This window comes from Hirundo rustica, chromosome 3, assembly GCF_015227805.2.
Source record: "Hirundo rustica isolate bHirRus1 chromosome 3, bHirRus1.pri.v3, whole genome shotgun sequence".
In the NCBI taxonomy this organism is placed as follows: domain Eukaryota; kingdom Metazoa; phylum Chordata; class Aves; order Passeriformes; family Hirundinidae; genus Hirundo; species Hirundo rustica.
Window position 1 is genome coordinate 86,895,683 of NC_053452.1, and position 27,114 is coordinate 86,922,796.

The following is a 27,114-nucleotide window of genomic DNA, read 5'->3' on the forward strand; positions in this document are numbered from 1 at the left end:
CTTTATAGTTGATAGTCAGCATAAATTAAAATGGAAACCATAAAAATCAAAAATATTGAATGCTATTCCCAGTGTCTGTCTTGAAAGAGGCTGCTCTTTGTATTTACTCACACATGGTTGAATTTCTCTCATCTGTGGACACCGCCTTTTTTGCAATAGAAGCCCATGCCCACGTAGCACGTATCTCCTCTCCCAGAGCTGGATGTGCCTGCTGGGTAGGACTGCCTGCTCCTGCCTGCACCCGGTTGTTCCCATGGCAATTTCAGGTCAGGGCCGATATTGAGGCTGCAGGAGGAACAAAATCCATGACAGAAGGAAGGTGACAATCATGAGGACAAGGCACTGAGGCTGTACAGTAAGACTGTTGTCCTAGGGCGACTTTATGATACTTGTATCCCCAGTTGTCTGTTCTGTTTGTGCTGTATATTGAGTTCTGTGTCTTTAAGACTGGTTCTAAGAGCAAGAAGAAGTGTGGAGTTTGTTTTGAGAAACCTGCCTGACTCCTCCACATTCTTCTGCGGACGGTGTATTTGGTGGAGGCTTGGAGAGACTGCAGGATCTTTTTGCTTTTTCAGCTAGCTAGGGCAGAAAGGTTCCCTGGACTCTTGTGGTTTTCTTTTTTTTTTTCCTTTTTCTTGGAACTGTTTAAACCTGCTCTGGACTGAAAACCCAGGGGAGCACTGGGGGCTGCACCTGCGGCCCACCGGGGCCTGGAGCTCGGCATTTTCCAGCAGCGCCGGAGAGACTGAGACTGAGGAGAGACTGAGAGAGAGCCGAGCTACACCCACGGCAAGGACTTTCTCAATTTGCCATCTCACTCCACAACAAGAGGTTTTATTGTTTCATATTATTTATTCTTTATACCTGTATGCACTTTACTTTAAGTAAAATATTTTTTTCCACTCTTCTCCGAGGAAGTTCTTTCCCAAACCTGTTGGGGGAATGGGGCCATTTGGGTTTGCTCCCCAGAGGGACTCCATTCGGGGGTTTTCTCCCAAATTTGCCCTAAACCAGGACAACAGTGTAGAAGAGATAGAGAAAAACAATGTAAAGTTAAAATGTGGATTAAGAGACATCTATCTCTCTTTAAGCATCTAAGATCATGTCAGGCTACTTGACATCACAGCTGCTGAGAATGTAGTTTGCAGTATAAGACAATAGCAGATGTACAAATGTGTTTAAAGATAACGTAAACCCACGTACTTTCTGAGGACATAATCCACTGTATGTCATTTACTTGCTTTTGATGTATGCCAAACATCAGTGAATGTTTGAAATCACTTTTGTAGAAGCCACAAACTACTCTTACCACCTCATTTTTTCCCATCTCTACTTAACAGGCTATAGGAATTACGAGTTGCTATGAAGGAGCTGCCCTGGTCTTTTGGCAAACCTTGTTCACGCAGTAACAATAAAAGTGTTTGCTTTATCCATCTAATCCACTGTCTCACATCTCACATCTATTCACTGTGAGAAGCCACAATTGAACTTTATCGACCTTACTCTACTAGACAAGAGTGGTTTTGCTTCTCAGAGACAAACATTTGGTAAGCTGAGTTTTGCTTAAGTTAGGTTTTATTACAAGATTACCAATTTTTTTAAGGAGAAAGATCAGTGTGTGTTTTAACTGAATAGCTCAGCATTAAAATCTGTCATTTTTTTACTTGTTTGTCCAAGATTTCAATAACTCTTTTTTTCTTGCATGCTCTAATGTGTCAGTATATCATCCAGCAACTTGCTATAAGTTTTAAGCTTTTCCTCTCTTGCTGTGTTTTTTTTTTTCAGTACTATGTTTGCAAATCACAAACAAATTTACTCAGTTACAATCTCTAAGCTTCACTGTTACAAATATCCTTCTAGTAGCAGTTTTAGAGTAGTGCTGATCCTCCTAGTTAGGCTTCAGACATCCACAAGGAATTTCTGCTTCTGGAACCTGAAGTCTTAAACAGGCATGATGGAGAGATGAGAAAACCATTTGCAACCTATGAATGGAGATATCTGTATGTGAATAAAGATTTAATACAAAAACAAGAATCAGTTTTATTTTTGCATGAAGAAGGATAAAAGGAAAGAACAATGGAGGGATGAGAAAGGATCAGATTGTCAGAGTGATTAATGACGTAGCAGAGAGGGAGGTAGAGAAAAACATCTACAATATAGACTGGATGTAGAGTCTTGAAACACCTTGTAATTACTGGTGTGCAAAGCACATGCAAAAGCTCTTGGGAAGAGGAAGTCTACTAGTGTGGAGTTGTGTGGAAGCTGCTGCATTTGGGACATGTGAGAAGCTGCTTGCCTCCTCTGTTATGATCGTGCAGCCTTACCCTCCTTCACAGCCTGCCTGCCCTGGAGCAGTCAGCCCAGCTTTCCCACCTTTGCTTGGAATGGGCATCACAGGAGCTGCAGGCTGAAATGCTGAGGTTTAGATGCCCTGTGATGGCATTCTGTGGGAACAGTTATTAAATGCTATCTGACACATAACTGGTTCTGGATCAGAGAACTGATCAGGTGTTTGAGGGTTCAATAATGTCCACCCAGACAGTAAAAAAAATCTGAATCTAAGTAGCTGAGCTTATAGCTAAAGACATTAAGAGCAAAAATGTATACTAACATTCAAATTGGCATTGACAACTGTATAGATGCTTGTCAAAAGATAAGGAGATAGAGACGATGTCCTCCAAATGGATTCACTTTGATCCCAGTTCTGCAAAACCTGTCTGATACAGCAGCTACAGTTAATGCAGCATAACATGATTTCCATTGACATCTTCCTTCCTTCCGTTCACTCCTCTAGCAAAGTGATTCCAACAAAACCAAACAAAACAACACACAAACAAACAAAGCCCCCAAACCCCATCCAAAATTCTAAGACCCACAGAGACCATTAAGAAAAATACTAGGGAAGTTAATAAAATAGCTGCCATAGAGGAAATACTGCATGTGCTTTTTCAGCTTCATTCCTTTGGATCAAACAAAAATTTATGGGAGAACTTTTCTCTTCTTCACCTGTTACTTTTCTTTTGCATCATGAATCCAGATATAGGCTGAGGCACAGACACATGAGAAAAGACAAAAATGATGTTCACACTCCTGGAAAAGAGTTTTATGTCTGTGAGCTACTAGGATATCTCCTGACACATGCTTCAGTGTTTTTTTTCACTTTAAAAATCTATCAAACTATTCAGGAAGCCAGTGTCTTCACATAGAGGCCAAATGTCCAAACACCTTGTTTCAAAAACGTAGTAAATTGCATCTTCATAGCATTATTCAGCAAGTCAGTTCATATCCTACATGGGCATGGTGCAAATATGAAAATTTCATTTCTCTGAACTGTAGTCTTCAGGACTCTGGGCTTCTGTATTGGTTTTATTGGTTGCACTGCCTGACCTTTGGTACACTAGTTTCCCTAAGTTTATTCACCTGTAAAACCAAAATGAAATACACCTCCCTGCCATATAATTGTACCTACTTTGTTATTACTTAGAACATCTCTTCATGGTTTTGGGTGGAATTTATTAGGAGTGTGCTATACACTGCTGTTCTGTCAAAGGAGTCACTGACTCACCCTCTTTCACTGGAAAGTTAATAACAAAGAAATCAAGCGTGACCCTTGTCAAGTCAGGATTCAGGCCTCTGCATGTTAGTCACTTTTCTTTTCTAAAAATAACTTTGTAAAGCTTATACATTTATTGTGCACAGTGCATTTTCAGCTAGATGATTGAATTTGTAGCATTATAGTTAAGAGGGCAACTGACCCAAATGAGAACTTTTAATCAAGTCTTACTTCTAAAAGGACACTTAATATGTTTAGCATCTCACAATGCTCCTCTTACATCTCTTTGGGGTAGGAAATGGAATTAAGGTTTTAATTATAAGGAAGAAACCATGATATTGATGTGTGTTCTCTTTTCATTTCATTTGATGTCATCATCAGCCAATGGACTGAAAAACAGCTGTATAAACACATCCCACATGCAGGAAACCAAATGCTTTCAGAACAGTGAGCTCATTTTCAATTCAGGTGGGATGTATTTTAAAAGTGATAAAGACTTCTGTTTTCCATTTTTAATGGCCTTTGTCCATTAACATAAAGGTGAACACAGCAGTTCCATGTTCTGCAGCAGATGTTCCTTTGCAGATGATTTGTTTTGTTACATTTTATTGTTGAAAGAGAAGGTGGAAGTGGTGTTGTAATGCCATTAGTTAAAAGCTGGCGAGCATCACTTATGGAAAGACCCTGGGGAGTTCAGTAGGCAAGAAATCAATAAAGAAGTATCTTATCAGGAAGAGATAATCTTCTGAAATTGATAGAGGATTATCTCTTGTGTTATTTCTTAATGGACTGTAGTGAGTTCTGCACCACAGATATTTATTTATTTTATATAAAAAAAGATTTACAACCATTCTGATTAAAATTCAGACAATACAAAATAATTAAAAAGTAATGTAAGCTGGGATCAAAACCATAAAAAAACAAAGAAAAAAACTTCTTCATTTCTAGATTTAGCCTTAATATTTATATTCTTTGCAATGATACTTAGTATAGACATTGTTTTATCTGCTTACAATGTAATTTATACCAAAAGTAGCCATTGGAAATAAATTATATGGTCTCCCATGTATAAGTGTAGAGATAAAAGAGAGAGGGGTTAAATAAACTCTCTAAAACAGTCAGAAAATACCAGGAACAGAAGTCAGACATGCATCAATTTTAATCTAAATTTAGCACACTTCAGCAACAGCCAAGTCCAGAGGGGTGGTAAAGGGCAAAATAGATAACATTATCTATAACCAGTGCAGTGGAAACATAAGGGATAGTCTGTGTGACCTTTACATTAGTTAAGCAAATTATTTTCTGCTTATAATATTCTAGAACATGTTTTTATATGTTTCCAATATAAAGTGAAGGCAGGAAAAACACAGACCTAACCATTTGATACAATCAATACGGAAAGAATAAATATGCACTAAAATGGTATCCCATGATAATCTACATCTGGAAGAGTCCTACCTACGTTTGTTGGCTCACATTCTTTCTCTCTCCCCATTTTTGCTGGTACATCTCTGTTGCTTATCTCTAGTCTGGCCTTGTTAAAAAAGCCACCAGAAACAGGACATATTTATGGCCACTGAGTAATGCTTTAATGTGGTTCTATTTGCATTTTTATTTCAGCAGATGATTTTTGTTCTGATCAGTAGGAAAAAGTTTATTGAAGCGTTTATTATTAAGACATCATTTCAAAATTCCAGCTGCCTGTTTGCCTCAGAAAAGTCACTTCTTACAAGGATAAGTGAAAACAACATGATTCTTTTTAATGCTTATCCTTAGCATGATGACAGTGGACAAGGTGACCTTTTTACAAGAAGTGGTAATTTTTAATGGAAATTTTGCAAATTTTTTTCATTCTGTTATTCTGGCTGACAACAGTAGAGCATGATTTTCTTTCTTTTTTGCAGGACATTCATCCAGGACCATTTCACCCATTCTGTTGTGGGTGAAAACAAATCATTTTCTGAAATGACTAGATACTGGTGATTTAGAGATCTGTAATATTCGTAACCTCTAACTAGCATTTACCCTAAAAATAGGCACTATTTCTCTGTGTGGATTTCTTGTGGAAGTTTTATATGTGCACACGGAGGTGCAGGGGTTTCCATGGCAACTAAGGGTTTGCAGAATATTCAAGAAACTCTGCAAGTTAAAATTAGCTTAGGTGGTCATGCATAGATGATAAGGGCCCTGGGCTATGCAAGTCTGTGCAAATTGTTTTTGTGAAATTTAGTGGAGCATTTTACAAACGAAACCCAATGTATGGGATATGTCAATAGATAGAGCCATGGCAGATCTAGAGTGAATACAGAGAGCTGGCAGACTCTGGGAATCTGAGATAAATAGATTGGATTTTAAAATGCATTAAAAAAGAAAACCTGAGTTTTAAATGTGTTAGGGAATGATGAAAAATCCATTCTGATTAATTAGAGTTAATGGAAATTAAATGGCTCAGGAACCTTCTTGTCTTCATTAAGTGAATTGTTCTTAAAAGAACCCCAGTTTATTTCTGAGTATCTTTTCCTTTCCTGAACGCTCTGTAGGTTGACTTATTCCATAGAGAGACCTCCAAGAAAGCATAGATTTGTGTCCCCTGGGTCTTTGTTTAGAGTAAATATTTGTTTAAATAAATTCCTTTTATAATTCTGTGGGATCTGTGGCAATTGGACTAACACTATAATTTGCTTGTTTGATCTGTGTCTTATCTTGTCTTATGTCCCAGTAAAGAGGAGTATTTAGAGCTAGCACAATGGACATGCCATATGTATCAAATAGAACAGTTTGTAATTACATATCTTTGCCTTATCTTGCATGATGATTAGTGCATCCTAATGTAGGGCATGGTTTCATGTTTTGTGGACACTATAACCTGAGGAAATTAGAGATTAGTCTTAGAACGCCCTTTGAACCAAGAGGTGTAAAAAGGATATATTCAACTTCTACTACAGTCAGAAAGAGATCTAACAAAGGTATATAGTGTTCGGTCATTGCTTTAGGAGATTAAAATGAACAGTCAGTTATGTGTCAATGCCTGCTTTTGGTCTGAGCTACATCTTTTTAAAAACTGGTTTTTAATTTATTACCATTTCAAAAAGAGTATAGGATAAGGAATCTTTCACTAAATCAGCTAGTTGATTGAAGATGCGTAAGAGGATGCATGAAATACTGGGAGGAGAGATGTTTCTCATTCTGATCTTATTATTTTGATGATTTCAATAAAGCATAAATTCCAAAAAGTAGCGTTCTCTCGAAAATATTTTTTCTTCCATTGTGATGACTTCTGTATTGCTACAAAAATATGTTCAGTGAATGCTAGAAAAAAGATATCTGACAAAAAGAGCCACTGAGAATTAAGTGGGCATTTTCAATTTGGATGCTCTTCCGTGGCTGGAGGTTGAAAAGTGTTCTCACTCACAGACCTGCCCCCTGCTTCCTACAAACCCAGCAAAAGAGCCCAACATTTCCTGTGAAAAGGAGAAATTGTAGCAAGAGTTGTGTGAGGCTCACAAGCATCCAGGCACTGAAAAACAAAGCCATGTTAAGATGCAGGAGGAAAATTATTCAAATAAGAAGAGAAGGCAGCTATTAACCAAATGAGTGTTGCAGTTTCACATGCATATTCCATATGATACAGATTAATCTAACTCAGAGAGTCTGTACTTTATATAAGAATGAGAAAATGACGGAAGTGGAGCAATGTCTCTGCACTGAAAACAGGCTGAAAATACTAGCACTGCATATTTTAGCAAGAAGACAAGGATACATGATAAAAAAAAAATCTTAAAAGCACATGTAAAAGGGAGATGTGTCATGACTACACTTGCTGCGAGATAGTGAAAGAACAAGAAGATAATTTACTATTTAATTCCCCCCTTTCCAGCTCACCACAGAAAAAGCAGCTTTGTGGGAGTTGCTGCCTAACTTCTTACTCCTTGCCTGTCAGTATCTCATGCTCTGTTTTGGGTGATAAGGAATTGTAGCAGACGATTGACAATAGTGCATTGTCGATAGACAGAGTTTTCTATTCTCCTAAAGGAGCCAGAAACTGGAGGAAACAGGGCATCAGTCCTGACCAAATCTCAGTCTGATCCATTAGGATTGCACAGATACACACTGACATACTGTTTCTATATCTTAAATATAAATATATAACATTTTCTTCTCTTATTACATATTTGGTATACAGAAACACAGGGTGCTGCTTATTAGAAAGAACTGTGAAGGCCTGCAGCAAAAAGCTGTGTATTACAGTGTGCTGTTAGAGAAACAGCTGCTGTTGGAGAAAATAGGTGATTGTATTAGCTGTGCACTCGTGCAGTATTTTTTCAATTTTAAGTACACATTCTAAAAAAAAAAAGATTGCCTTTGCAGAAGGTTATTTTCAGCAAGCTGTAACTTGGCCAGATCTAAACTGATTTTCATCAAAACATTCATACAATTTTCCTCTCTGAGGGATATTTTGCTAAACTATTTTCTAGCCAAACAATTGCAGAACTGCATCTATTTAAAAGCATACATATGTACACACACACAAATAATTATAATATGTTTCTTTACTCATTCAAGACACAAAATTGCTTTATCTTGGGCTACAGTGATCCAACAGGCAAACATTTTCTGGAATGAATAAAGGGGAAAACGAGGAACACGATAGGAGCACTTCAGCATATCTCTGAAAATATTTACAACTAGAACTTTTCCAGTCAATGAAGAAAAGCAAAACTCACCCTTTTTTCCCCCCACAAATACAGTTTTTTACAACACTAAGTAGCAAACTGACTTGTGGATTTTGCCCTTTAACAATTAAAATTTCACAAATTGTATAGGGGATCAGAACATTACAGACATTGGAGTAAGAGTATCCCACGCAAATCACATCCAATGCTATTTTAGACCATTGTACTTGAAACAGCCTTATTGCTTTGGCAAAAAAACCCCAAGAGGATCTTTTCCTTGCTGTATTGTATACAGGAAGTGAATGACAGCTAAACCCTAACAATTATGACAATTATATCTTTATCTTAAAGGGTGACCATAGTAGCATGCAATCTGCAAGGCAGTCATAAGGCAACCACCATCTACATTAATAACGATAATAATAACTGAAGATGAAATAGGATATGACCTGCAGCAAGAAAAATGTGAGTGACATGGGGAAAGTTTCCATGGGAACAACATAAAAAATTCTAAAATATCTCTGTGTTCAGACAGAAAAAATTTCGTCAGGCATAAGCTTGTCTCACAGCAGAGTGCCTTTCAGAGCTAATGGGCTCACTGAATAGGTGCTACCCAAACCCTGTTAAAATCACTGCTTATGTTTAACCTACATGTCTGCTGTCTCTGTCTTCCCCCCAGCAGCTCTTACAGCATCTGCTGTGCAAGCAGCAGGCAGAACACACACAGAGCAAGCAGGCACATGAAAACATCCCTTACTTGTTCAGGAGGCTTTCATATCTGGTGTCAATCAGCTATTTTGAAATAAATATTCCTGGGCAAGATCCTAGGCTTGTCTACATCTCTGAAAATCGAGATACTTCCATTGATTTCTATGGACATCATGGGGACTAACTCGGGAAGAGAGGAGTAGTGAAATGTCTAGTTGTATGCTTTGACCTGTATAAATCTGTATAAATGTTGTAAACATGCTTGGTTTTGTCAAACTCTGGTATTTCTTCACAGAACAACTGCAGCAGAAACAGTGCAAAGAATCCAAACACCCATTTTCCTGGCTCGGCTTCAAGAGCTTTATGTTGTCTTCCTTTCAGACTTGTTGACTTTTAAATTCAGGATGGATTTTTTTTCACGATTTTCTGTCTTTGTATGTTTTCCAGGCTGTTCACTTGGGTCTCCTCTTCCACCACCCAGATATTCTTTCAATCTTTCTTAGCATCCCTCTGAGCTTAATTTTTGTTCCCATTGTTTTGTAGGCAGCTCATGGACAATAGTGCCTGGTTCCATTAGTGTAGATGCTCTTCTGAGACAGTAACCTTAGAATGCATAAAGGAGAAGTTTCCATCACAGTCTGGGTGTTTCACACAAAGTGAAACGACCCTTTTTCCAGGACTCTGTTCATTGACATGAATCACATCTTAGGAATCATCTAAATTTTCCCTCTCTTTTACTTTGCTCATATTTGTGCCCTGACAAAAGTCCAGTGTTTTTCTCTAGAAGAGGCAAAAAAAGTTTGCTCTTAAACCTCCTGATCTCTCTACTCTTGTGGTTTTGCTGTTTCAATCTCCTAATCTTTTTGATACCAGAAATCACCCCACCCATCACCATCCATCTCAGATCCTGAAGCTGTGTGTTTTGCTTCTAGAACACTAGCCCTTTCTGGAGTTACTTCCCATGGCTACTTATTGAACTACATGTTGACTTAAATTTCTTAATTTTCTGAGCTTTAAATAACAAAAAGACTGCATACTCTCACGATGTATCAATCATTAAACGACTTGGCATAGCTGCAGCCAAAGTCACTCCCAGACAAACTATTCCCTGTGGACAGAGCATTGTCCTTTGCATGTTGAAATTGCCTTGTGGAGTTTGGCACCAAGGTTTTTTCAAGGAGATCTAGTGATTCTGGATGTATCACCTAAAAATCTGAGGCCTCTAGTGAGGGCCGTACTTCATCATCATCATCCTCAGAATTATTTGGCTTGGAAGGGACCTTAAAGGTCATCTAGTCCTAGCCAATGGGCAAAGAAAACTTCCGCTAGTCCAGGTTGCTCAAAGCCCCTTCCAAACCGGCCTTGAACACTTAGGGCATCCACAACTTATGTGGTCACCTGCTCTGGTACCTCACTCTCTCCCCTCTTTCATTTTGAAAAAATTCACTCTTGTCCTGTCACTGTCTGCCCATGTAAAAGGCTTTTTATAAATCCCTTTTAGGTGCTGGAAGGCAGCTCTAAGTTGTCCCTGGACCCTTCTCTTCCTCAGGCTCAACAAGCCTTGCTATCTCAGTTTGTCTTCACAGGCGAGTGCTCCAGCTCTCTGATCATCTTCAGGGTCCTGCTCTGGACTTTTTACATCCTGCACACAGGTCCACGTTCCTCCTATGTTGGGGCCACAGAGCAGATGCAGCACTGCAGGTGAGGTCTCACCAGAGTGAAGGAGAGGGGAGCAATCCCTTCCCTCAACCTGATAGTTATTTCTCTTCTGATACCGTCCCTGCCCTGGTTTCCTCCACCCCTGCCCTGGCTCAGGACTCCATGTCAGACTCTTGGGGCCACCAGGTCCTTTCCCAGTGATGCCACAGCAGTGCCCCGCCTGTCCTGGGGACCTCCAGGGAGTTGTCATTCCTTGCTCCTCCAGGCAGACTCCTTCAAAGGCCCTGTTCCCTAAACAGTGTCAAGTATCTACCCTCTCCAAATCAGCTGTCTAAAGCTGCAACCCATTGAAGACTCGTCACCATCAATGTTTTCTTCCATTTTAATCTTAGCCTTTTGGAATAGGAGTCACATTTTTATTGCTTTTACAAAGCAGTTTCAATAACAGGTGTAAAACTTGTTCTAGCCCATAGCATTTAATGAATAAGAGAAGATACTACATTCCTTCTTACTGCTGGTACAGAGATGGGCAGATTTCCTGAAGGAAGGTCACTGCTCCCTCTGGATACTGTTGTCCTTTCACTTGCATTTGGCACTCAGTGTTCTGGGCTGAGAACTGCAACCCAAGGTCATGATCCAAGATTTAGCCCTTAGTTAAAGGTTTCACTTCACTTCCAGAAGTATGTCCAGAGAAATGGAAATCTCAGCTGAATCATGTAACATGGTATGTGTTCTTTGGAACATCTATTTAAAGGTGGCTGATAATGCTGTAAGAAAAAATGTCCATTGATCCTGCACAACTGTTCATTGTTTTTGGATGATTACATGGGTAAAAAATGGAGATGTACCAGTGCTTGGGGGAATTCACATCATGTGTCCACACTGTGCCCTGTGAACATAAACTCTGGTCCAACCTTATGTGGCAGCTGTCCACATGGTTCAGGACTCAACCATATTTCACAGTGGTGTAAAAGTGACTTCCAGGAACTGCTGGAGAAAACTTGTATTCACACTCGTCCTGAGTGTATATTTATTCACAATGTAATACTCTACATTTACCCGGCAAGAAAAATGTTATGGATCTGCACTTCAGAGTGCTGGGTGTCCCTCAGTTATCAACATACTATTTCACTGTGTAAGTAATGAAGAATTCAGCATCCCTGACATTTATTTTTAAGAGATTTTATAAATATTAATAAATGCGGTTATAATTCAGTGAAGAAAATCTAATTCTATCTTCTTTTTACCACTTTTAAGCACATGACAGATCACAGCTTTTGAATGCACATACAGCATAGTATGTACTCACTCCCTTCCTTACACCGGCAGCATTTACAGTATTTTCTTGGCCTCTTTGCTATGAGATACACATTTCTATCCAAGTAATATCTTTCTATTTCTGAATGTCAGAGACATTTCAAGATTATTGCTGCTCTGGAACATGTGATAATTCACAGACATTTCTGCCTTTGGCTTCCAGTCAGTTTAATATATCTGAGAGAACAACCCCCAACAAAGAAAAAACCTGCTAAAACTGCAATGTCTCAACCCTGGTTGCAGAACAGAAAGATGTGGTCAATAATGGGAGGTGCCAGTCAATTAATTATTTTCTTTAGCTGTTTTGCCAGTTTATGATAGCTGGTTGAATAAATTTTTAGGATTCATTCAACAAAAGCTTTGAGGAATTCTGGAGACTCTTGCATAACCTATGTGTTCCATCAAGCCCATTTCACTGTGTTTCCTTTTTTTCATACTGATTCGAAGCATTTGTACAAAAAGTAGCATAAGACAACTCTCCCAGGAAATTCCCAGGGTAAATGTTAAGATTATGTAACAACTGAAATACCCAACAATTTTTTTTAAAAGGAACAAAGACTAAAAAAGGGATTTAACCGCCTGTGTGCCCAAAATTCCAATTTTATAGCTCTCTTCCTCAAAAAGAATCCAAGTTGGGGAATTATTCAGTGACCACTTCAGTGACACACTTTAATGCCTGTTGGGAACAAACAGGAAGATGCTTAAAAACCTCACCCGGAGCTCAAGTCTCTGACTCAAGACCTGAGGAGGTTTCCTCCCTACCTCTGGCATCCAGAACATGGAGTCAACCCTGGTGCTCAGGTCTTCACACCTCAACTTGGAGAGAATGATCAGGTTCCAGCCTTTTCCAATCAAAAATCAGTGTGGTTACAGGTGATGTTACCACCACACCTATTTTATGTGTAACAGCACGCAAGTCTGCCCAGATTTCCAGCATATTTGAGACCAAGCTTCAATTTCTTCTTCCATCTGTGGGGAGTGAAAGTCCAGCCATTCCTTGTGTGCTCCTGGCTACACTGTATGCAGAGAGTGATGCAAGATTCATCAGGGAAGAAGGCAGGGATACCATAAAGGAGCATGACTTAAACATTAGAAATTGGAGCTAAACCCCAAAGGAATGGATCTTGTTTCTGGTAAGGCTGGGAATGGCCATCAATCCACAGCTCTTTATCCAGCTATCCCAGCTCAGTCCATGATCACTCTCCTGGCTGTTGCATTTGCATTTGTTTTTCAGAGTTTTTCACTTGTGATTAGAGGATTATGTGTTGCAATGTAAATAAAAACTCTGTAAAATCCACAGTATTAAGCCAATAAGAGATGTCAGCTTATAGAAAATATGGGATCACAATGGAGAAGTTAATGAAATGTCTTTTTGTAATTAAAAGGTGGGAAATCATCGACATATGTTTTATTATTTCTTCCAAACATGCAGAGAGTGCAGAAAAAAATGAAAGGTCATCAACATCAGATGTATAATAGTTAATATAAGAATGCAAAATTTACTAGTATTTGACAGAATGAATTGCTCTGATATTTTTTGCAACAAAACTGCCTTTAAACAAAGTGTAGGTAATACTAGAGTACTTGAAAGAAAAAATTCAAAAATCATGTTTCTTGAATATCTCAGCAATATAACTAAAGATAGAAACTGACTTTGTGTGCCTTAACAACCTAAACACTCATAAAGATGAAAAAGGCCAATAATTAATTCATCTATGCATATATCCATTTGGAATTATCACAATTAAGCAGTACTAATACATGGCTAGAACTAATTTAATTTATAATGAATGAACAGCATAGTGTGAGAATCTGAGCATTGGTGATTGTAAAACTCCATCTGTTGGACAGATAAGTCAGTTCACTAATCGAGTTGGTGCAGGCAGGTTATTTGTGCCCTCTTCACACTGGAAAAAAATTCTCAGTTTAGATAATTTCTTTGCAATAAAGCTCTGCTTTTCTTGGACTCACTTGTGCGAGTTCTGATGAAAGCCCATTTATCTGGTATAATAGTGTGTGTATATATATATATGTACATACACACACACTAAAACTTTTCCAGTATAAAAATGTGACAAGAAATCCCACACTCTGTCATTTTTATGCCAGGAAAGGCTTTTCCAATATAGATCTGAACTCATCCTAAAAAAAGTATTCCACAGGCGGCATTAAATGAGATTATGGAGGAGGCTTAAAGACACAGATAACTTGAAAATAGGAAATTTCCTGAAAAAAAACCTATTGAAGTTTCACAGAACAAGAGGACACTGTGTGTCAAATTTGAGCTGCATTACCTTGAAAATTGTGTTCAGTGCCTGGGAGTATCATTCTCAATTATGTCAAAGCATCTGCAATACTCTGAGAAATGTCCTAGAGCTACAGGAGACAGCCTGACTGACAGTGAATGTAGAAAAAGTTCTCTCCCATATTTATATGCTGACTGTGTCAAGCAGTTTTGCTGGTACTTCTGTGCTCCAGGACTGCTAAGTTGCTCAGCTGGAACGCTGGAACTAAGAATATATTATGAAGTATCCACGTGAGACAGTAATTGAATGGTGAAACAAGTTGTCCATCCTTGAAGATAAAACTTGACCGGTGTGCAGCACCTGAGATTTGCCTTCCTCTGGGCAGGGGATGGACTGGAGGACCTCCAGAAACCCCTTCAAGGCTGAACTTGTGAATGAGTCTCTGTCACACCTTTGGTAAACTCACTGTACTCCAACACAGGCAAGATGTTTGTGCTCTTCCGTCCAGTACCTTAATTATTTTAAGATTTGGCTCAAGAGAACTCAGACCTAAAATGAGCCTTCAAATTGCTAACACAAATCTAAATAGTCTTGAAAATTCAGTAGTAATGGTCTGCCTCAAATACTGAGCATAGTACTGAATAGAGTGCTGCTCACATGTACTTATGTCTTCCAATGGATTCACCAGGGCTTGAGCAATACTGCACTCCTGCAAAGTCATCTGATTATGCTCAAAATGCCTAATCGCAGGCAAGCAGCTACTTGCTCACCCTTTCCCACCACCTAGCTTTATTCTTAGCCTGGAAAATCCTTGGTTAGAAGAATAGTAGTTCAAAGAAGCTCATTTTCCATGCCCAACTAGTTCTTGATTTTCTTGCAAAGCTTCCTTAAGGGAGGGTGATTTTGCAGTGGGGCTTTTGTCTGCCAAGGATTGCCTGGGTTCATTAATTCATTTCACATGGACTAGCAGACAGGAGATAGTAGCAACTTTTATTTGTTTCTGAGTAAGGCTGAGTGCTGACCTAGAAGAGGAGGAAGTCCTCTCCCATGGCTAATTCTCTGCATCACTGCCTCCCCCTTGAACATGCATCTTCCCTTTCAAATATTTAAAGTATGCTGTAAAACTTTGCAGAACCTGGCTGCTTTCCAGAATGGCTGCAGCATGGAATACAGTCTGTATAACCCAGGCAAGATCTCAAGTTTTGTGAAGAAATGTGTTTGACATTTCCGAACATTGTAGTGAGGTTACTTTTATTCCCATTATTTTTGTGCATCGTTCCTGTGGATGGAGATGAGAATCCTGTACACAGGAGACATTCCTGCTTGGTTTTGTGGGGAAGCACATGAGATTTGAATGCTCATCTTCCTAATACCTTTGCTGAAGGTTTTTTTAGACTGATATTTAGTTAGATACTTAGATACTTAGGAAGGCATATGGACAAAGTACCATCTCCACTGTAAGCAAAGGTAAGAAATCTTAGAGAATTTTACAAGAATTTTTACTGTTAAAAATATTTATTTCAACCATACATACAAAAAACTAACCAAAATATACCCAGGAAGTGTAGCATCTTTGCTATAATACTTAGCAGTCTTCTAGTTTGTTGTACATGGAGCCCACTGGTAGTAAAAAATTGGAATTAAAAAAAAGATAGTAGCAGCAGTTGTCTTGGGCAATCCAGCTATAAGACATAACAAAAATAAATGAGAAAGCAACAAAACAAGTTCTGTGACATTTGCAGGAGTGAGTGACTAATTTACACATGACAACAGGAAATATCTAATCATATCTGATGAGATGCAGTTCAGAGAATTGCATCAGTAACATGGGAGACAGAGAAGCTTATACCATTACATAATCAATATGGATTTATTTATAGGCATGCCACCTTCCTCCTTCAGTGAGTTGCAGTAAAAGATTTGCTAATCTTTTTTAAAGTCAACTACTATAACATGAATTGAGATGAAAAGGTGCTATTCTGCTCAGCCTCTAATTTTTTTGTTTTGTTTCTTAAGAAAAGTTTTCACATAGTTTTCCAGAAGAAATATCTTCCAGATATCACTGTAAAATATTTTTTTCTGAATTCATGTGGTCTTGCATGTCTCTTAAACACTGCTCTTAAACTGAGAACTTGATTCCTCACACTCTTGCAGCAGAAATTGCTACTTACAACTATACAAAATAGAGAGAAAATAACTATCAAATCACTTGTTTGTGGTAGTTGAAGTCCTTCTCACATTTATTCTCAAGGGCAAGAGAGGGAGGAATGAGGCCCAGAAACTCTGAGTGCTTACAATGTGTGAAGATGCAGAAGTAGTAATTCTGCTTAAACAAACAGTGCAGTCATCCTGAGAAGTTCTGGAATCTCTGCCCCTGGAGAAACTCTGGTCCCAGCCTGCTAAGGCTCTAAGCAACCTTCTCTGGCTCAGAAATACAATTCTGCATTGAGAGGAGGCTGGACCAGGTGGTATCCCTGGATCATTCCTGGGCTAAATTCTTCTATGTTTCTACATTTTTGGACTCTTTCCTAGCATCCAGTCTGTGAGGTGATCTTTGAGAATCCTCTCCAGATACAAGACCAAAACTTGTGTCCCAGTATCCTGCACTCTGAAAATATTAGGAAACGTAAGTAAAACATTCCCTTTCTTCTCAGACCATGCCCGGCTTTTTTTAAGAGCGCTACTATGTCTAAGTGCTCTAAAGTGTGTTCTGGCATTTCAAGGGTAGTTTTTTCCTTTTGAATTTTCAGTATTTCAAATTGTTTAAATATTAAAAGATAAGAACAGCTGTATCATGTCAGATCAAATGTCCATCTGGTCCAGCATAAATTATCTGATCAAGGTAATAGTGGATGCTAAGAGAAGCAGGTAAATGTAGCATAAATACATAGGATCACTTCTCCCATGTATTTTCCCAGCCAGTATCTCTTTTTTATCTCATAAAAATTTTAGCATTTTCAATGGTGAATACTAAAAGTGGCAGAAAAGAATTCCACCTCTCACCTAGTAGTGTATGGGGAAGTGCTCTTTGTTGCTTGCTTTCAAACTTCTGGCTTCCATATCTGGTAGACTTTGTCCTTGTTCTGCAAGGGAGTGACAACTGTTCTTTACTCACTTTCCCATAGCGCTTAGACTTCATTAGATTTCATTTTTTTAGGCTTGAAGAATCCTCATCCATTTAATTGTTTTCCCTTCTGAAAACAGTTCAAACCTTTGATCATCCCGGCTGACCATGATTAATACCACAGCACTTTGATGGTTTCTGCTTTGTTCACTATTGTTTTCCTAATTTCTCCTAACATGCCCTGTGCTTTTTACCTACTACTGAGCACTAAGGTATGTTTTACCTTACAGATAGCTCTGCCCATCACAGCTGACACATAACTTTCTAGAACAGTAGAAGCCACCATAAATTTAGTACTACTTGTTCACTGACTATTATTTCCCCTATTTATATGGAATTTCACCTGCTATTTTGTGAAAATCTTACTAGGTATTTTGAGATTTCCAGCAATTTATACCATCAGCTTTCACTGAATCACAGAATTACAGAACTGCAGAACCACAGAACTACAGAATCACAGAACTGTTAGGGTTGGAAGGGATCTCTGGAGATCATCCAGTCCAACACCCCTGCCAAGGAAAGGTCACCTAGAGGAGATGACACAAGAACACCTCCAGGTGGGTTTTGAATGTCTCCAGAGAGGGAGACTCCACAACCTTCCTGGGCAGCCTGTTGCGTGCTGTGCCACCCTCAATGTAGAGAAGTTCTTACTCATGTTGAGGTGGATCTTCTTTTGTTTTGGTTTATGGCCACTGTTTCTCATCCTTTAATTGGGCACCATTTAAAAGAGTCTGGCACCAGCTTCTTGGCACCTGCATTTAAGCTGTATCTATATACTGAAATCCCCTCTCGCTCTTCTCATCTCTAGACTAAACAGGTGCAGCTCCTGCAGTCTCTTCTCAAAAGAGAGATGCTCCAGATTCCCTGCTGCCTTTATGGCCCTCCAGTGGACCTCTTCCAGTAGTTCCTTGTTCTTCTTGAACTGTGCAGACCAGAATTGAGCGCAGTACTCCAGCTGCAGCCTCACTAGGGCAGAGCACAAGGGGATGATCACCTCCCTTGACCTGTTGGCCACGTTCTTCCTGTTGCACCCCAGGATACTATTGGTTCTCCTGGACACAAAGGTACACTGCCAGCTCAATTTTTATTGCTTGGGTAATTTCAAATTTTCATTTTTATTACTCTGGTAACTTCCTTTATCTGCAGATGTTACCTCCCCATTATACACCTGCCTTCCAGATCACATTTATGAATATTTTGAATGGCACAGGCTTTTGTACAAATCTCTGTGGGACTTCACTAATAAGCTTCCCTCTGCTTTGAAAACTGTCATGAAATTTGCCCTTTGATTTCTTCTTTGTGGTTTTCATTTTGGCAGCACACTGTTCAGAAGCTGCCCATTGTGGCAGAATGTTGGGTTCACTGGGAGAAAACAAAAGGAATAATGTTTAAAAAAATTGTTGTTCTTATTTTTTCCTCAATGAATTCCTGTCCAGAACATTTTTTGCAACTCAGTAGCTCTCTGAGGTCTATAACCAGGTGTAACTGGAAGTGCAAAATCAGGGCAATCAAATTGCAGACCTTAATTATATAGATTTAGATACTTACAAGCTTCTAATATTATACTTCAAGTATTTAATTTGAGTTATTGTTATATACATATGTCCTTTATATTTCCCATAAGAGAGAAAATAGAAATTTTTAAAATTTGGAACAGTTTTTTTGATACAGAACATGTAGTGGAGATGAAAGTACATATTCTAAATGTGTCCAATTCTATACAGAGGTCTCTGTGTGCCAGTTTTCTGTGGTCTTAATACCACACTTGGTTGAATCAGAGCTTTCATTTCAAAATGAACAGAGCACCTTATTGTCCCTGTCCCAGAGCTGTTCAGGTAGTCCTTGAATAAACATGAAACTATACAGTGATATTCTGAGTCTGTGAAAATCCTGAAATTACTTTGGGAAAATCCGAGGACTTTGCCATTTTAGAAAAAAGTGTTACAGAATCCTCATGGTCATCAACAGTATGAAATAGCCTTTTTTTCCCCTTATGCCACACGAATCAGAATTTGTGCCGTAGAATTTGCTGCTTTGTGTAACCAAATAGCCATATATGCATATTTCTTTCCTTTCACACCCTGTCAGGATCTCTTATCCTGTGCTTTCTGGTTGGGGGTGGGGAACCTGTTCCAACCTTGGGTACAGGAGCTCGACTGGGCTGAGGATAGGAGGCAGGATGCTGAGTCTGGCCGGGGAAGGGAGGCAGAGAGGTGGGGAGTGATGGAGAAAGCCTGATCACTGTCTCAAGTAACCATACACTAATTTTATTTTTATGAGCATTTTTACCTATGAACCACTGTTGTGATGCACATATGCTGGTGTAAGAGAGGGAAAACCTGATTCCATTTCAATCAACAAGTATTTTCTCACTGGTATAATGATCTCTTTCAAAGGGTATTTGATGACAATAAAATAAATTATGCTTGCTGCAGTATTTAGAGATAAATATTAACATAACTAAATATCATCATGTCAACAATTACAAAAAGTTCAGTTAATATAATTTTTGCTAGAAAAAAAACTTAATATATTTAGAGGTATTAGAAGAGAGGACAATATAAAAGATTTTTAATTTAGCAATTATTAAACTCTGACTGAAAATACTTCCAAATTTGGGGTGGTATTTTGTTTTGTTTTGCTTTTAGTTACATGAAATTTGGATCCAGAACTTTGTAATAGTATTTGCTATTATAAATGAGAAAATTTTCGCTAGATTTTTTACTCAACAAATAACTAATAAATAACAACAGACCTTGTTTCTGATCTTATTTTAGTTTTTGAGAATGAGTGTGATCAGTAGATGGACACAGATGTATGCTAAATGAGATCAGAGTTGTAATCTCTGCTGAAACACAACAGTGTTCATGGCAATATTAGCATAGTAACACTTGAAATCTGCGTAACTTTTTGCTTTCTCTGCCATTCCACTAGAAAATAAATTCTCCTATATTTAGGGTAATCTGACACACTGCCTGTAACATTTGGGGATAATTGCTGTCTGACACTCCTGGAGACAACATACAAATCTTCTGACCTAGAAAGAAATAAAAATAGGAATGGTAACATAATATAAACTTTCATCCAAAGGTAATGGGAGCTGCAAGCCTCATCCACAGTAAAAAAATTTATGGCAAGGGGACATAGAGCTAAGGTGGAATTCTGTCTGGTTTCATGTAGAGATCACGCCTATTTGTGCTCCAAGAACACTCCTGAGGGATTTGTTGAATTTCGTAGTCTACATTGGACAGCCTAGGTATTCACAAATTGGCTGCAGTGCCGTTAAAGTGAGGTTCACCTGGAAAGAGGGTTTTGCTGAGGAGGTGACAATCTGGCCCTAAGAATTCCCAGGTTTCTCTGAGTGACCTCTACTAGAAAGAAGCTGTTTGATCTTTATGCAAAATGGCATCTGACAGCTTGGAAAGAAAAGCTGTTTTTCTTCCCTTGCCAAAATTCCTAAAATTTTGGACAGAAAAGTATGTTTTATGATGAAGGTGAGAATTTATTGGGTAATAGATTATTTGTTAAATTCCAATGATATGTTGGAACCTGACAAGGATTATAGTTTTGTTGTCAATTCAATTACTCTACACTTGAGGAAGCTGGTTTAATTATTTGTTGCTGGTTTAATTAAAAGGCTCTTAAGTCAGTGCAAGTTTTGCCCCTGATGCCAATGAGATCAGCCCCAGGTCCAAGTTACCTTAACTCTTAGCATGATTAATTGAGAGCAGGTCTTTCAGAAATGCCATCTCACAGCCTCACAGTTAACCTTGAGCTGGGAGAGCCAAACAAAAAGTAACAACAAACTCACTCATGCTAAGAGCGTGTTGTGTGCTTATCCTGGGGTCTGGTAAACTCCAGGGAGAGCAGTGACCCTTACACTATAGGTAAGGATAAAAAAGGTTGAAATGTATAAAGTGGATTTTTGTTATTTTAAACTGAAGAGAGAATGGGGCTGTAAGAGGCAAAAGTCACAGTTTCGTGAAGAAAAGACTAAAGGCACAATTTAGAGAAGACCATGTGAGAGAGAAATGATCTGCAGGAGATAGGCGAGAGAGAGATAGGCAATAAATAAGTAATGTCTTCCCTGCTGCTCCTCTCCTCTCCAGCTTGTAGGAAGAGCTTGTAGGGCTGGGAGCATGAACCACTGGTCCTTTATGGGATCACTCATCCAGGCAGAGGCCCCACTTTAACAGACTTCAGTTCTTCCAGTTCCAAAGCTTGTTCTTGAGACCCCAGTACCTGCATAATATATCATGATACTTTCAGGGGAAGAACAAACATCCCTAGGTCCTTCTGAAAGTCGTGCTCAAAAGTGTAAGCCAGTGACATTGAGTTCCTTCAAGCCCAGACAGAAAACATGCATCAGGAAAAGATTTCCCACTTAATTTAGTCATCCTCAATTGCTGTAAAACCAAGCTTGAAATGAGAAACCTTCTTCTCTTCCACATGGTCTTCTCTAAGTCATACATTTAGTCTTTTTTGGATTTCACTGGACTGCACAATCTGAAAGTTCAACTGCAGCCACCTTGCTGCAAACATTTTCATCACAGAGAGCAAGCTATACATCTGCAAGAGAAGCTGGGTGCACTCATTTGCTATTTCTCTCCAATTCAGCCACATTCTCCGAGACAGCTGTGTGTTCTCCAACCTGTTCTTCAACTCAGAAGAACAGGAGTACAGAATGAATATAGAATCAGATATTTGAGGAGTGGAATATGAAAGTCAGGTGTGTAAACACACCTCCATGTGCTAGCGAGGTGATGACATTCCTACATAGCTTATTTTCAGGAGACAGTGTTTGAAAAAGTCACCACTGTTTGATTAATCCACTTTCAAAAGATGAGCATTTAGTGTTTAGATGATGAATCTCTGAGTGGCTAAACAGCAATCACTGCACATTGAGTTTTCTGAAAAATCTATACTGGCCCAATTCATAAGGAGAGAAAACTATGTGACATAGAGTAACATCAAAATAGTCATATCAGCTAAACATGAGTATTAGTTGGATGGAAACTGCCTCTATGACAGCAAGAAATGTAGGATACATACTCCATCTATCCCAGTTTACATTTTCTTGAAATGCGAATAATATTGGCTAGATCATGAATTTTCCTTCAAGATGAAGAACTCAAAATGCACACAGAGCAACCAGAGGCTATTAGATTTCTAAAGAATTTTTCTTTTGCCCACAAAGAGAATAGTAAATGTATTTTCCCAGCTTTAGTTACATACTGTCTCCCAAGTTTTATTTTAGTAAAAATGTCTTTTGAAGATCCTGTATTGGGAAAATACTCCAGACATAAAAGAAGTTCCACCCTTGAGAATTGCTGCAATGAAATGCAAGCAAAATTAAATTATAGATTGCCCAGAAACAGAGTATGTGTTCTCTGAATTTCTTTGAACAAGACTCCCCCTCTAGGAGAGGATGATGTGTGTGTAAATAATCCCAGACACAATGGATGGCAGATGTCTTCACACCATGTACCAAAAAAGATTGCTAACTTACTGTAAGATGGTACTAATTAGTTCCATATCTAACTACTGGAGTGGCTTTTTCTTCCTTAATACTACCTCAAATAAATTGACAATACCAAGCAGTCCCAAAGGCAAAGGAAATGTCACAGTTAATAGGCAGGAAAAGATAAGGTTTGGCACCTGACCCTTCCATTCCTTCAAAAAGCTTCTGGTATTCTTTCTAAGCCCTGGGTGCTCTCTGTCATTCCTTCACATGCCACATTCCCCTTTGTTATAGCTTCAAGTGACTTCCTTGTACTGCTCTTCCTCCAGCTCCTTAGAGACTCCTCTCATGCCCTATGGGTACCATTGGATGCCACAGTGGAAATATCTGCGTGGGGGAGTGTGGTGGTTTCAGGCTGATTTTGGGAGAAATCCTCCCATGGGGCCCCCCTCCCCTCCTCCAACAAGTTCAGGAAAAGACTTCCTCAGAGAGAAGTGGAAAAAACCTGTTTATTAAACAGGCAAAGCACTCCCAGCACAATACCCGATGACAAGAGCTTCGTGCCGCTTACGGAGGGATAACAAACTGAAAGAAAGTCTCCTCTTGAAGATAGTCACTGTGCTCCACCGCTCCGTCTCTGCTGGCGCTGGGAGAAAAGGAGATGTGCAGGGCTGGTCTTGGTGGGGTGGGTCCCCTGTGGAGGCCCCAGGTGCTTCCCCGGGTCCTTAGTCTGGAGAGGTTGGAACAGTTCCGAGGAGAGGACAAAAAAGAAAAAAGGAAGGGAAGGAAAAAAAAAAAAAAAAAAAAAAAGGCAAAAAGAAAAAGAAAAAAAAAAGGCAAAAAAGCTTCAGCTATTCTACAGCGTCTGACTACACTAGCACTAAACTCACTAACTGCCTGGGGAAAAAAAACAACAGAGCTTCTTTCATCCTGCCGTGTTCCAACTCCCCTGCTTCGAGGTCACTCTGATGAGCAGAGTTTTCCTGGGGAAAAACAAATGGTGCTTCCCTCCCCCTGCACCCAATAGGTGCATCCCCCTGATTGGGGGATACACAGTCACCCCAGGACAGGGAGTAAGGCACTCGGGTGTGTGGTGACTTGGGCAAACGTCTTGTGAGATCAAATTGATACTTCACCTTTTTTGTTTTTTAATTGACAGAGGTTTCCTGTGAAAATCCCAGCGATGATATGTTATGTTTACAATTGTGCTGGACCACAAGGGTCCCTGGGTGTATCTTTCTCTTGAAGAGTGAAAAAGTGGTATCACCAAAGCTCCATCACCTTAGGCACTAAAATTAGACATTATTCATGGCAAACTGTGTGCTTGATCCAGCCCTGCCCTTTCTAACAATAGATTTAAAACTGTAAACCACATTAACACTGAAATTACCAATACCAGCAAATTGGGTTGAAGGGAATAGTTCATTACTTGGTTTTTTCTGCAGACACTTATCAGAGAGCAGCAATTATTCCTTTTCCTATATTCCAGACTTGGAAAAAAATGGAAATTTAGGGTGCTATTAACCAGATTACTAGTAGTCTAGAAAAGACGAAACCTTACTAATGTGATGTGTAAGAATAATCTAGCATACTTTTCCATACATATATGTATTTTGACTGTGGTTCTTATCAGGATGTTCTGGCTTTTTATTACCATTTCTTTGATCTTTTTATACATACAGATTTTAGTTTCTCTCTCTCTTTTTACATCCAGGTAAACAAATATTAGCAAATGTTTTTGTGTGTCCAAGCATACGTAATAGTCCCTTTGGAAAGGGAGTGCTTTATCAATGATGACAGAACAGGAGTCTGCTTAATAATGCCTGTACATATGCCATGGAGGTTAGAATCTAAGAAATGAAAACCCTTTAACATAACCTGTTTTGTTCAGAAAAACCTTCTGGGACCTCACCAGACAGGCTTTTCCTGAGGTCACCTGATGAGTAAATCAGTGAGAAATGGAAATACCTTCTTTATAGGACAGGGTTTCCCTTCTTCTCAGAGCTTTTAGTCTTAACACCGTATCAAGACCACTGACTTCCTCACACCTCCTGGTTCATATAATCCGTTCCCTTGCATGGCAGAACAGCAGATCCCACCATTCAGAGACTGGCTTTGCTAAACTCACATTTTCTAAATTTCCCTGCCCTCATGCTGGTGAAAGAAACAGGCTCTAATTTGTGCTCTTGGCTTCTTTAGATTCAGCTGGCTCCTGAGGTCCGCCCTCAGAGCCCACCAGGACACACGTCTGTCCAGCCTCCACCTCCTTCCCTTGGAAATATTAAAACCAGCCCAGCAGACTGCACCTCCCTCTCTGCTGAGTCCTGGTGGGGCAGGAGCAGCTGTCTGCGCCCACTGCTGCACTCCTCGGTCGGACTAATGAGAGGGAAGCAGGCAGTGTGACGATATACCCTGCATATTCACATGAGAGAAGTGAAGAAATCCAGCAGTGAAGATGAAAAGCCACCGGTAAGAGAACAAGTGGGATTTAGAGACATCTGTAAATAAGAGATTAGAACAGTGCAAGTTGTCCTTGCCAGCATTATATGAGGGAACTACAATAGAAAGGGCTTTATCGACATGTTTTATTAAAAGGCAAAAATAAAACGTTGTCATGTGAAGAAATTATCTTGTCAAAGAGATTGTCTTGTCAAATCTGTTAACAAATCCTTAACTGGTATTTTATAAGTTTAATATGCATGGCTTGGAGGAGAAATTCAATAACGAAACCTGTCAGAAACTATAGATTCATACTGGAGTTTTCATTCTGTTTACAGGAAAATTACAGCTTTCTTTTGCCTGTGTAGTTTTCTGTGGTCTTTCATCTCAGCCACTATCCAGCACCAATCAAGTAAGGAGACAGATTTTTTTCCTACATTTTATCTTTGTGTAATTTTGAATGTCAAAAGAATTGTTCTGTGTTTATTCAAACCTAAAATCCTCTGCAACTAGCTATCACACAAAATGAGAGCTGTCTATGTGCACTTATGTATGGATGGATGGATAGAAGAATATATATGAAAAACGGGGAAAAAGCAAGAGCTGTGTGCGTTGCTTCAAATTTGCTATTAGATGTGTTTTTATGGTAAGGACTAAAATCTAGATGGTAAATACAAGACACAGACCTTCCCTGTCTTTCGGTGCTTCTGAAAGTGCTTCAGTTAGATTTTCTTCTGCTACATGTGGCAATAAACTGGTTCTACTTTATTTGCTGGGCATAAAATGTAAATGGCTGGATGTCAGCCACGTGTCTCATCAAAGAATATAGAATGAGGTCTTTTCTAAGGTGTAACACATCAACCTGAATGTTCTCTTTAAGCCTATGTTGTCAGAAGGAAACCCACATTTAGGGTTGAGCCTTTGCAGCACACAAGAGGCTCTCTGTAGGTTAGAAATGTTTCTCCTTCCAACTTCCCCTCTTCATTCTTCCCCACCCACACTTTGCTACAGGTTTTCCAGATTGATTTGGTACTGGACTTGTACATGGCTCTTAAATTCTTCAAATAAATGCTTATTTTTCCTTCTTCTTTCCTTAATTATGGATAGGGAATCTTCTAGGTTTTATGGTCATGACAAGGTTTTTTGACAAATAATATTCTGAAAAACTGGAGTTTTAAATTTAGTTTCCTCAAAAATTTTTTTCTCCGTTCTCATTTGGGTAAACAGAAAAGGTCTGTAAAGTCTTCTTGCCATCACCCTGCATTTCATGAATGTTCATTTTCTGATCAAATCTGGCACAGAGGAAAGTGGGAAGTCTTGTAATACCAGAGAGGATGGAAAAGATGCCAACTGATTTACAACTTCTTTAGTTGGCGTGAGGTTTGTTTAAGTTTCTTTGGAATAGGGACACTGTTGATTTAGGTAACTGGCCTTTTTTTTTTTTTTTAAGTTTGCTTGAACCACAAAAGTTACAACCCAAAACTTACTTACACAGCAGGCCTTCTTAAACTATTACTATTTCTCAACAGCTCTGCAAGAGAAGAATTATTATAACATTTTTCATTTAAATGCTTAAAAAAAAATCAAATAGCATATCAAGTTATAATTTTAATTTGTAACTCTCTAGAAAAAGATTATAATTTTCTGATACCTCTTACTGAGTACAGTTTAAATTATTATATACCTCTAATTATTATTATTTATAGCTCTGTTTAATTCACAATAATATTACAGTTGCTTCAGTTAATTCTATAATGTGATCTGTGGCAATATACAGGCACATGGTTAGTAAATTCACTTTTTTTTTTTTTGGAGGATTGCCAGTTATTCTGGGTGCCAGTCACAGAATTGATATCTGCCCAACAATCAGGATTGGTGAAGATGACTTACCAGGCAAGTAGCATCCTGACTTTTTCAGGAAAAAGCTGCAGTTT

At 38.9% G+C, this 27,114-nt stretch overlaps 1 protein-coding gene across 2 annotated transcripts in view; it reads left to right on the plus strand.

Moving 5' to 3' along the window:
- The first annotated feature begins 528 nt into the window (after positions 1-528).
- Positions 529-27,114, plus strand: part of COL9A1 (collagen type IX alpha 1 chain) — an 87,763-nt gene continuing 61,177 nt past the window's right edge. Inside the window, exons 1-6 of one of the 2 annotated variants that reach the window (XM_058419753.1) lie at positions 529-831; positions 1,341-1,547; positions 16,689-16,782; positions 24,941-25,210; positions 25,519-25,592; positions 26,996-27,073. In XM_058419753.1, coding sequence (XP_058275736.1) covers positions 25,197-25,210; positions 25,519-25,592; positions 26,996-27,073 — 166 coding nt within the window. In that variant the 5' untranslated portion in view covers positions 529-831; positions 1,341-1,547; positions 16,689-16,782; positions 24,941-25,196. Of the gene's footprint in view, positions 832-1,340; positions 1,548-16,553; positions 16,783-18,088; positions 18,345-24,940; positions 25,211-25,518; positions 25,593-26,995; positions 27,074-27,114 lie in introns of those variants that run through there. The other variant, XM_040058546.2, reaches the window with a different exon arrangement.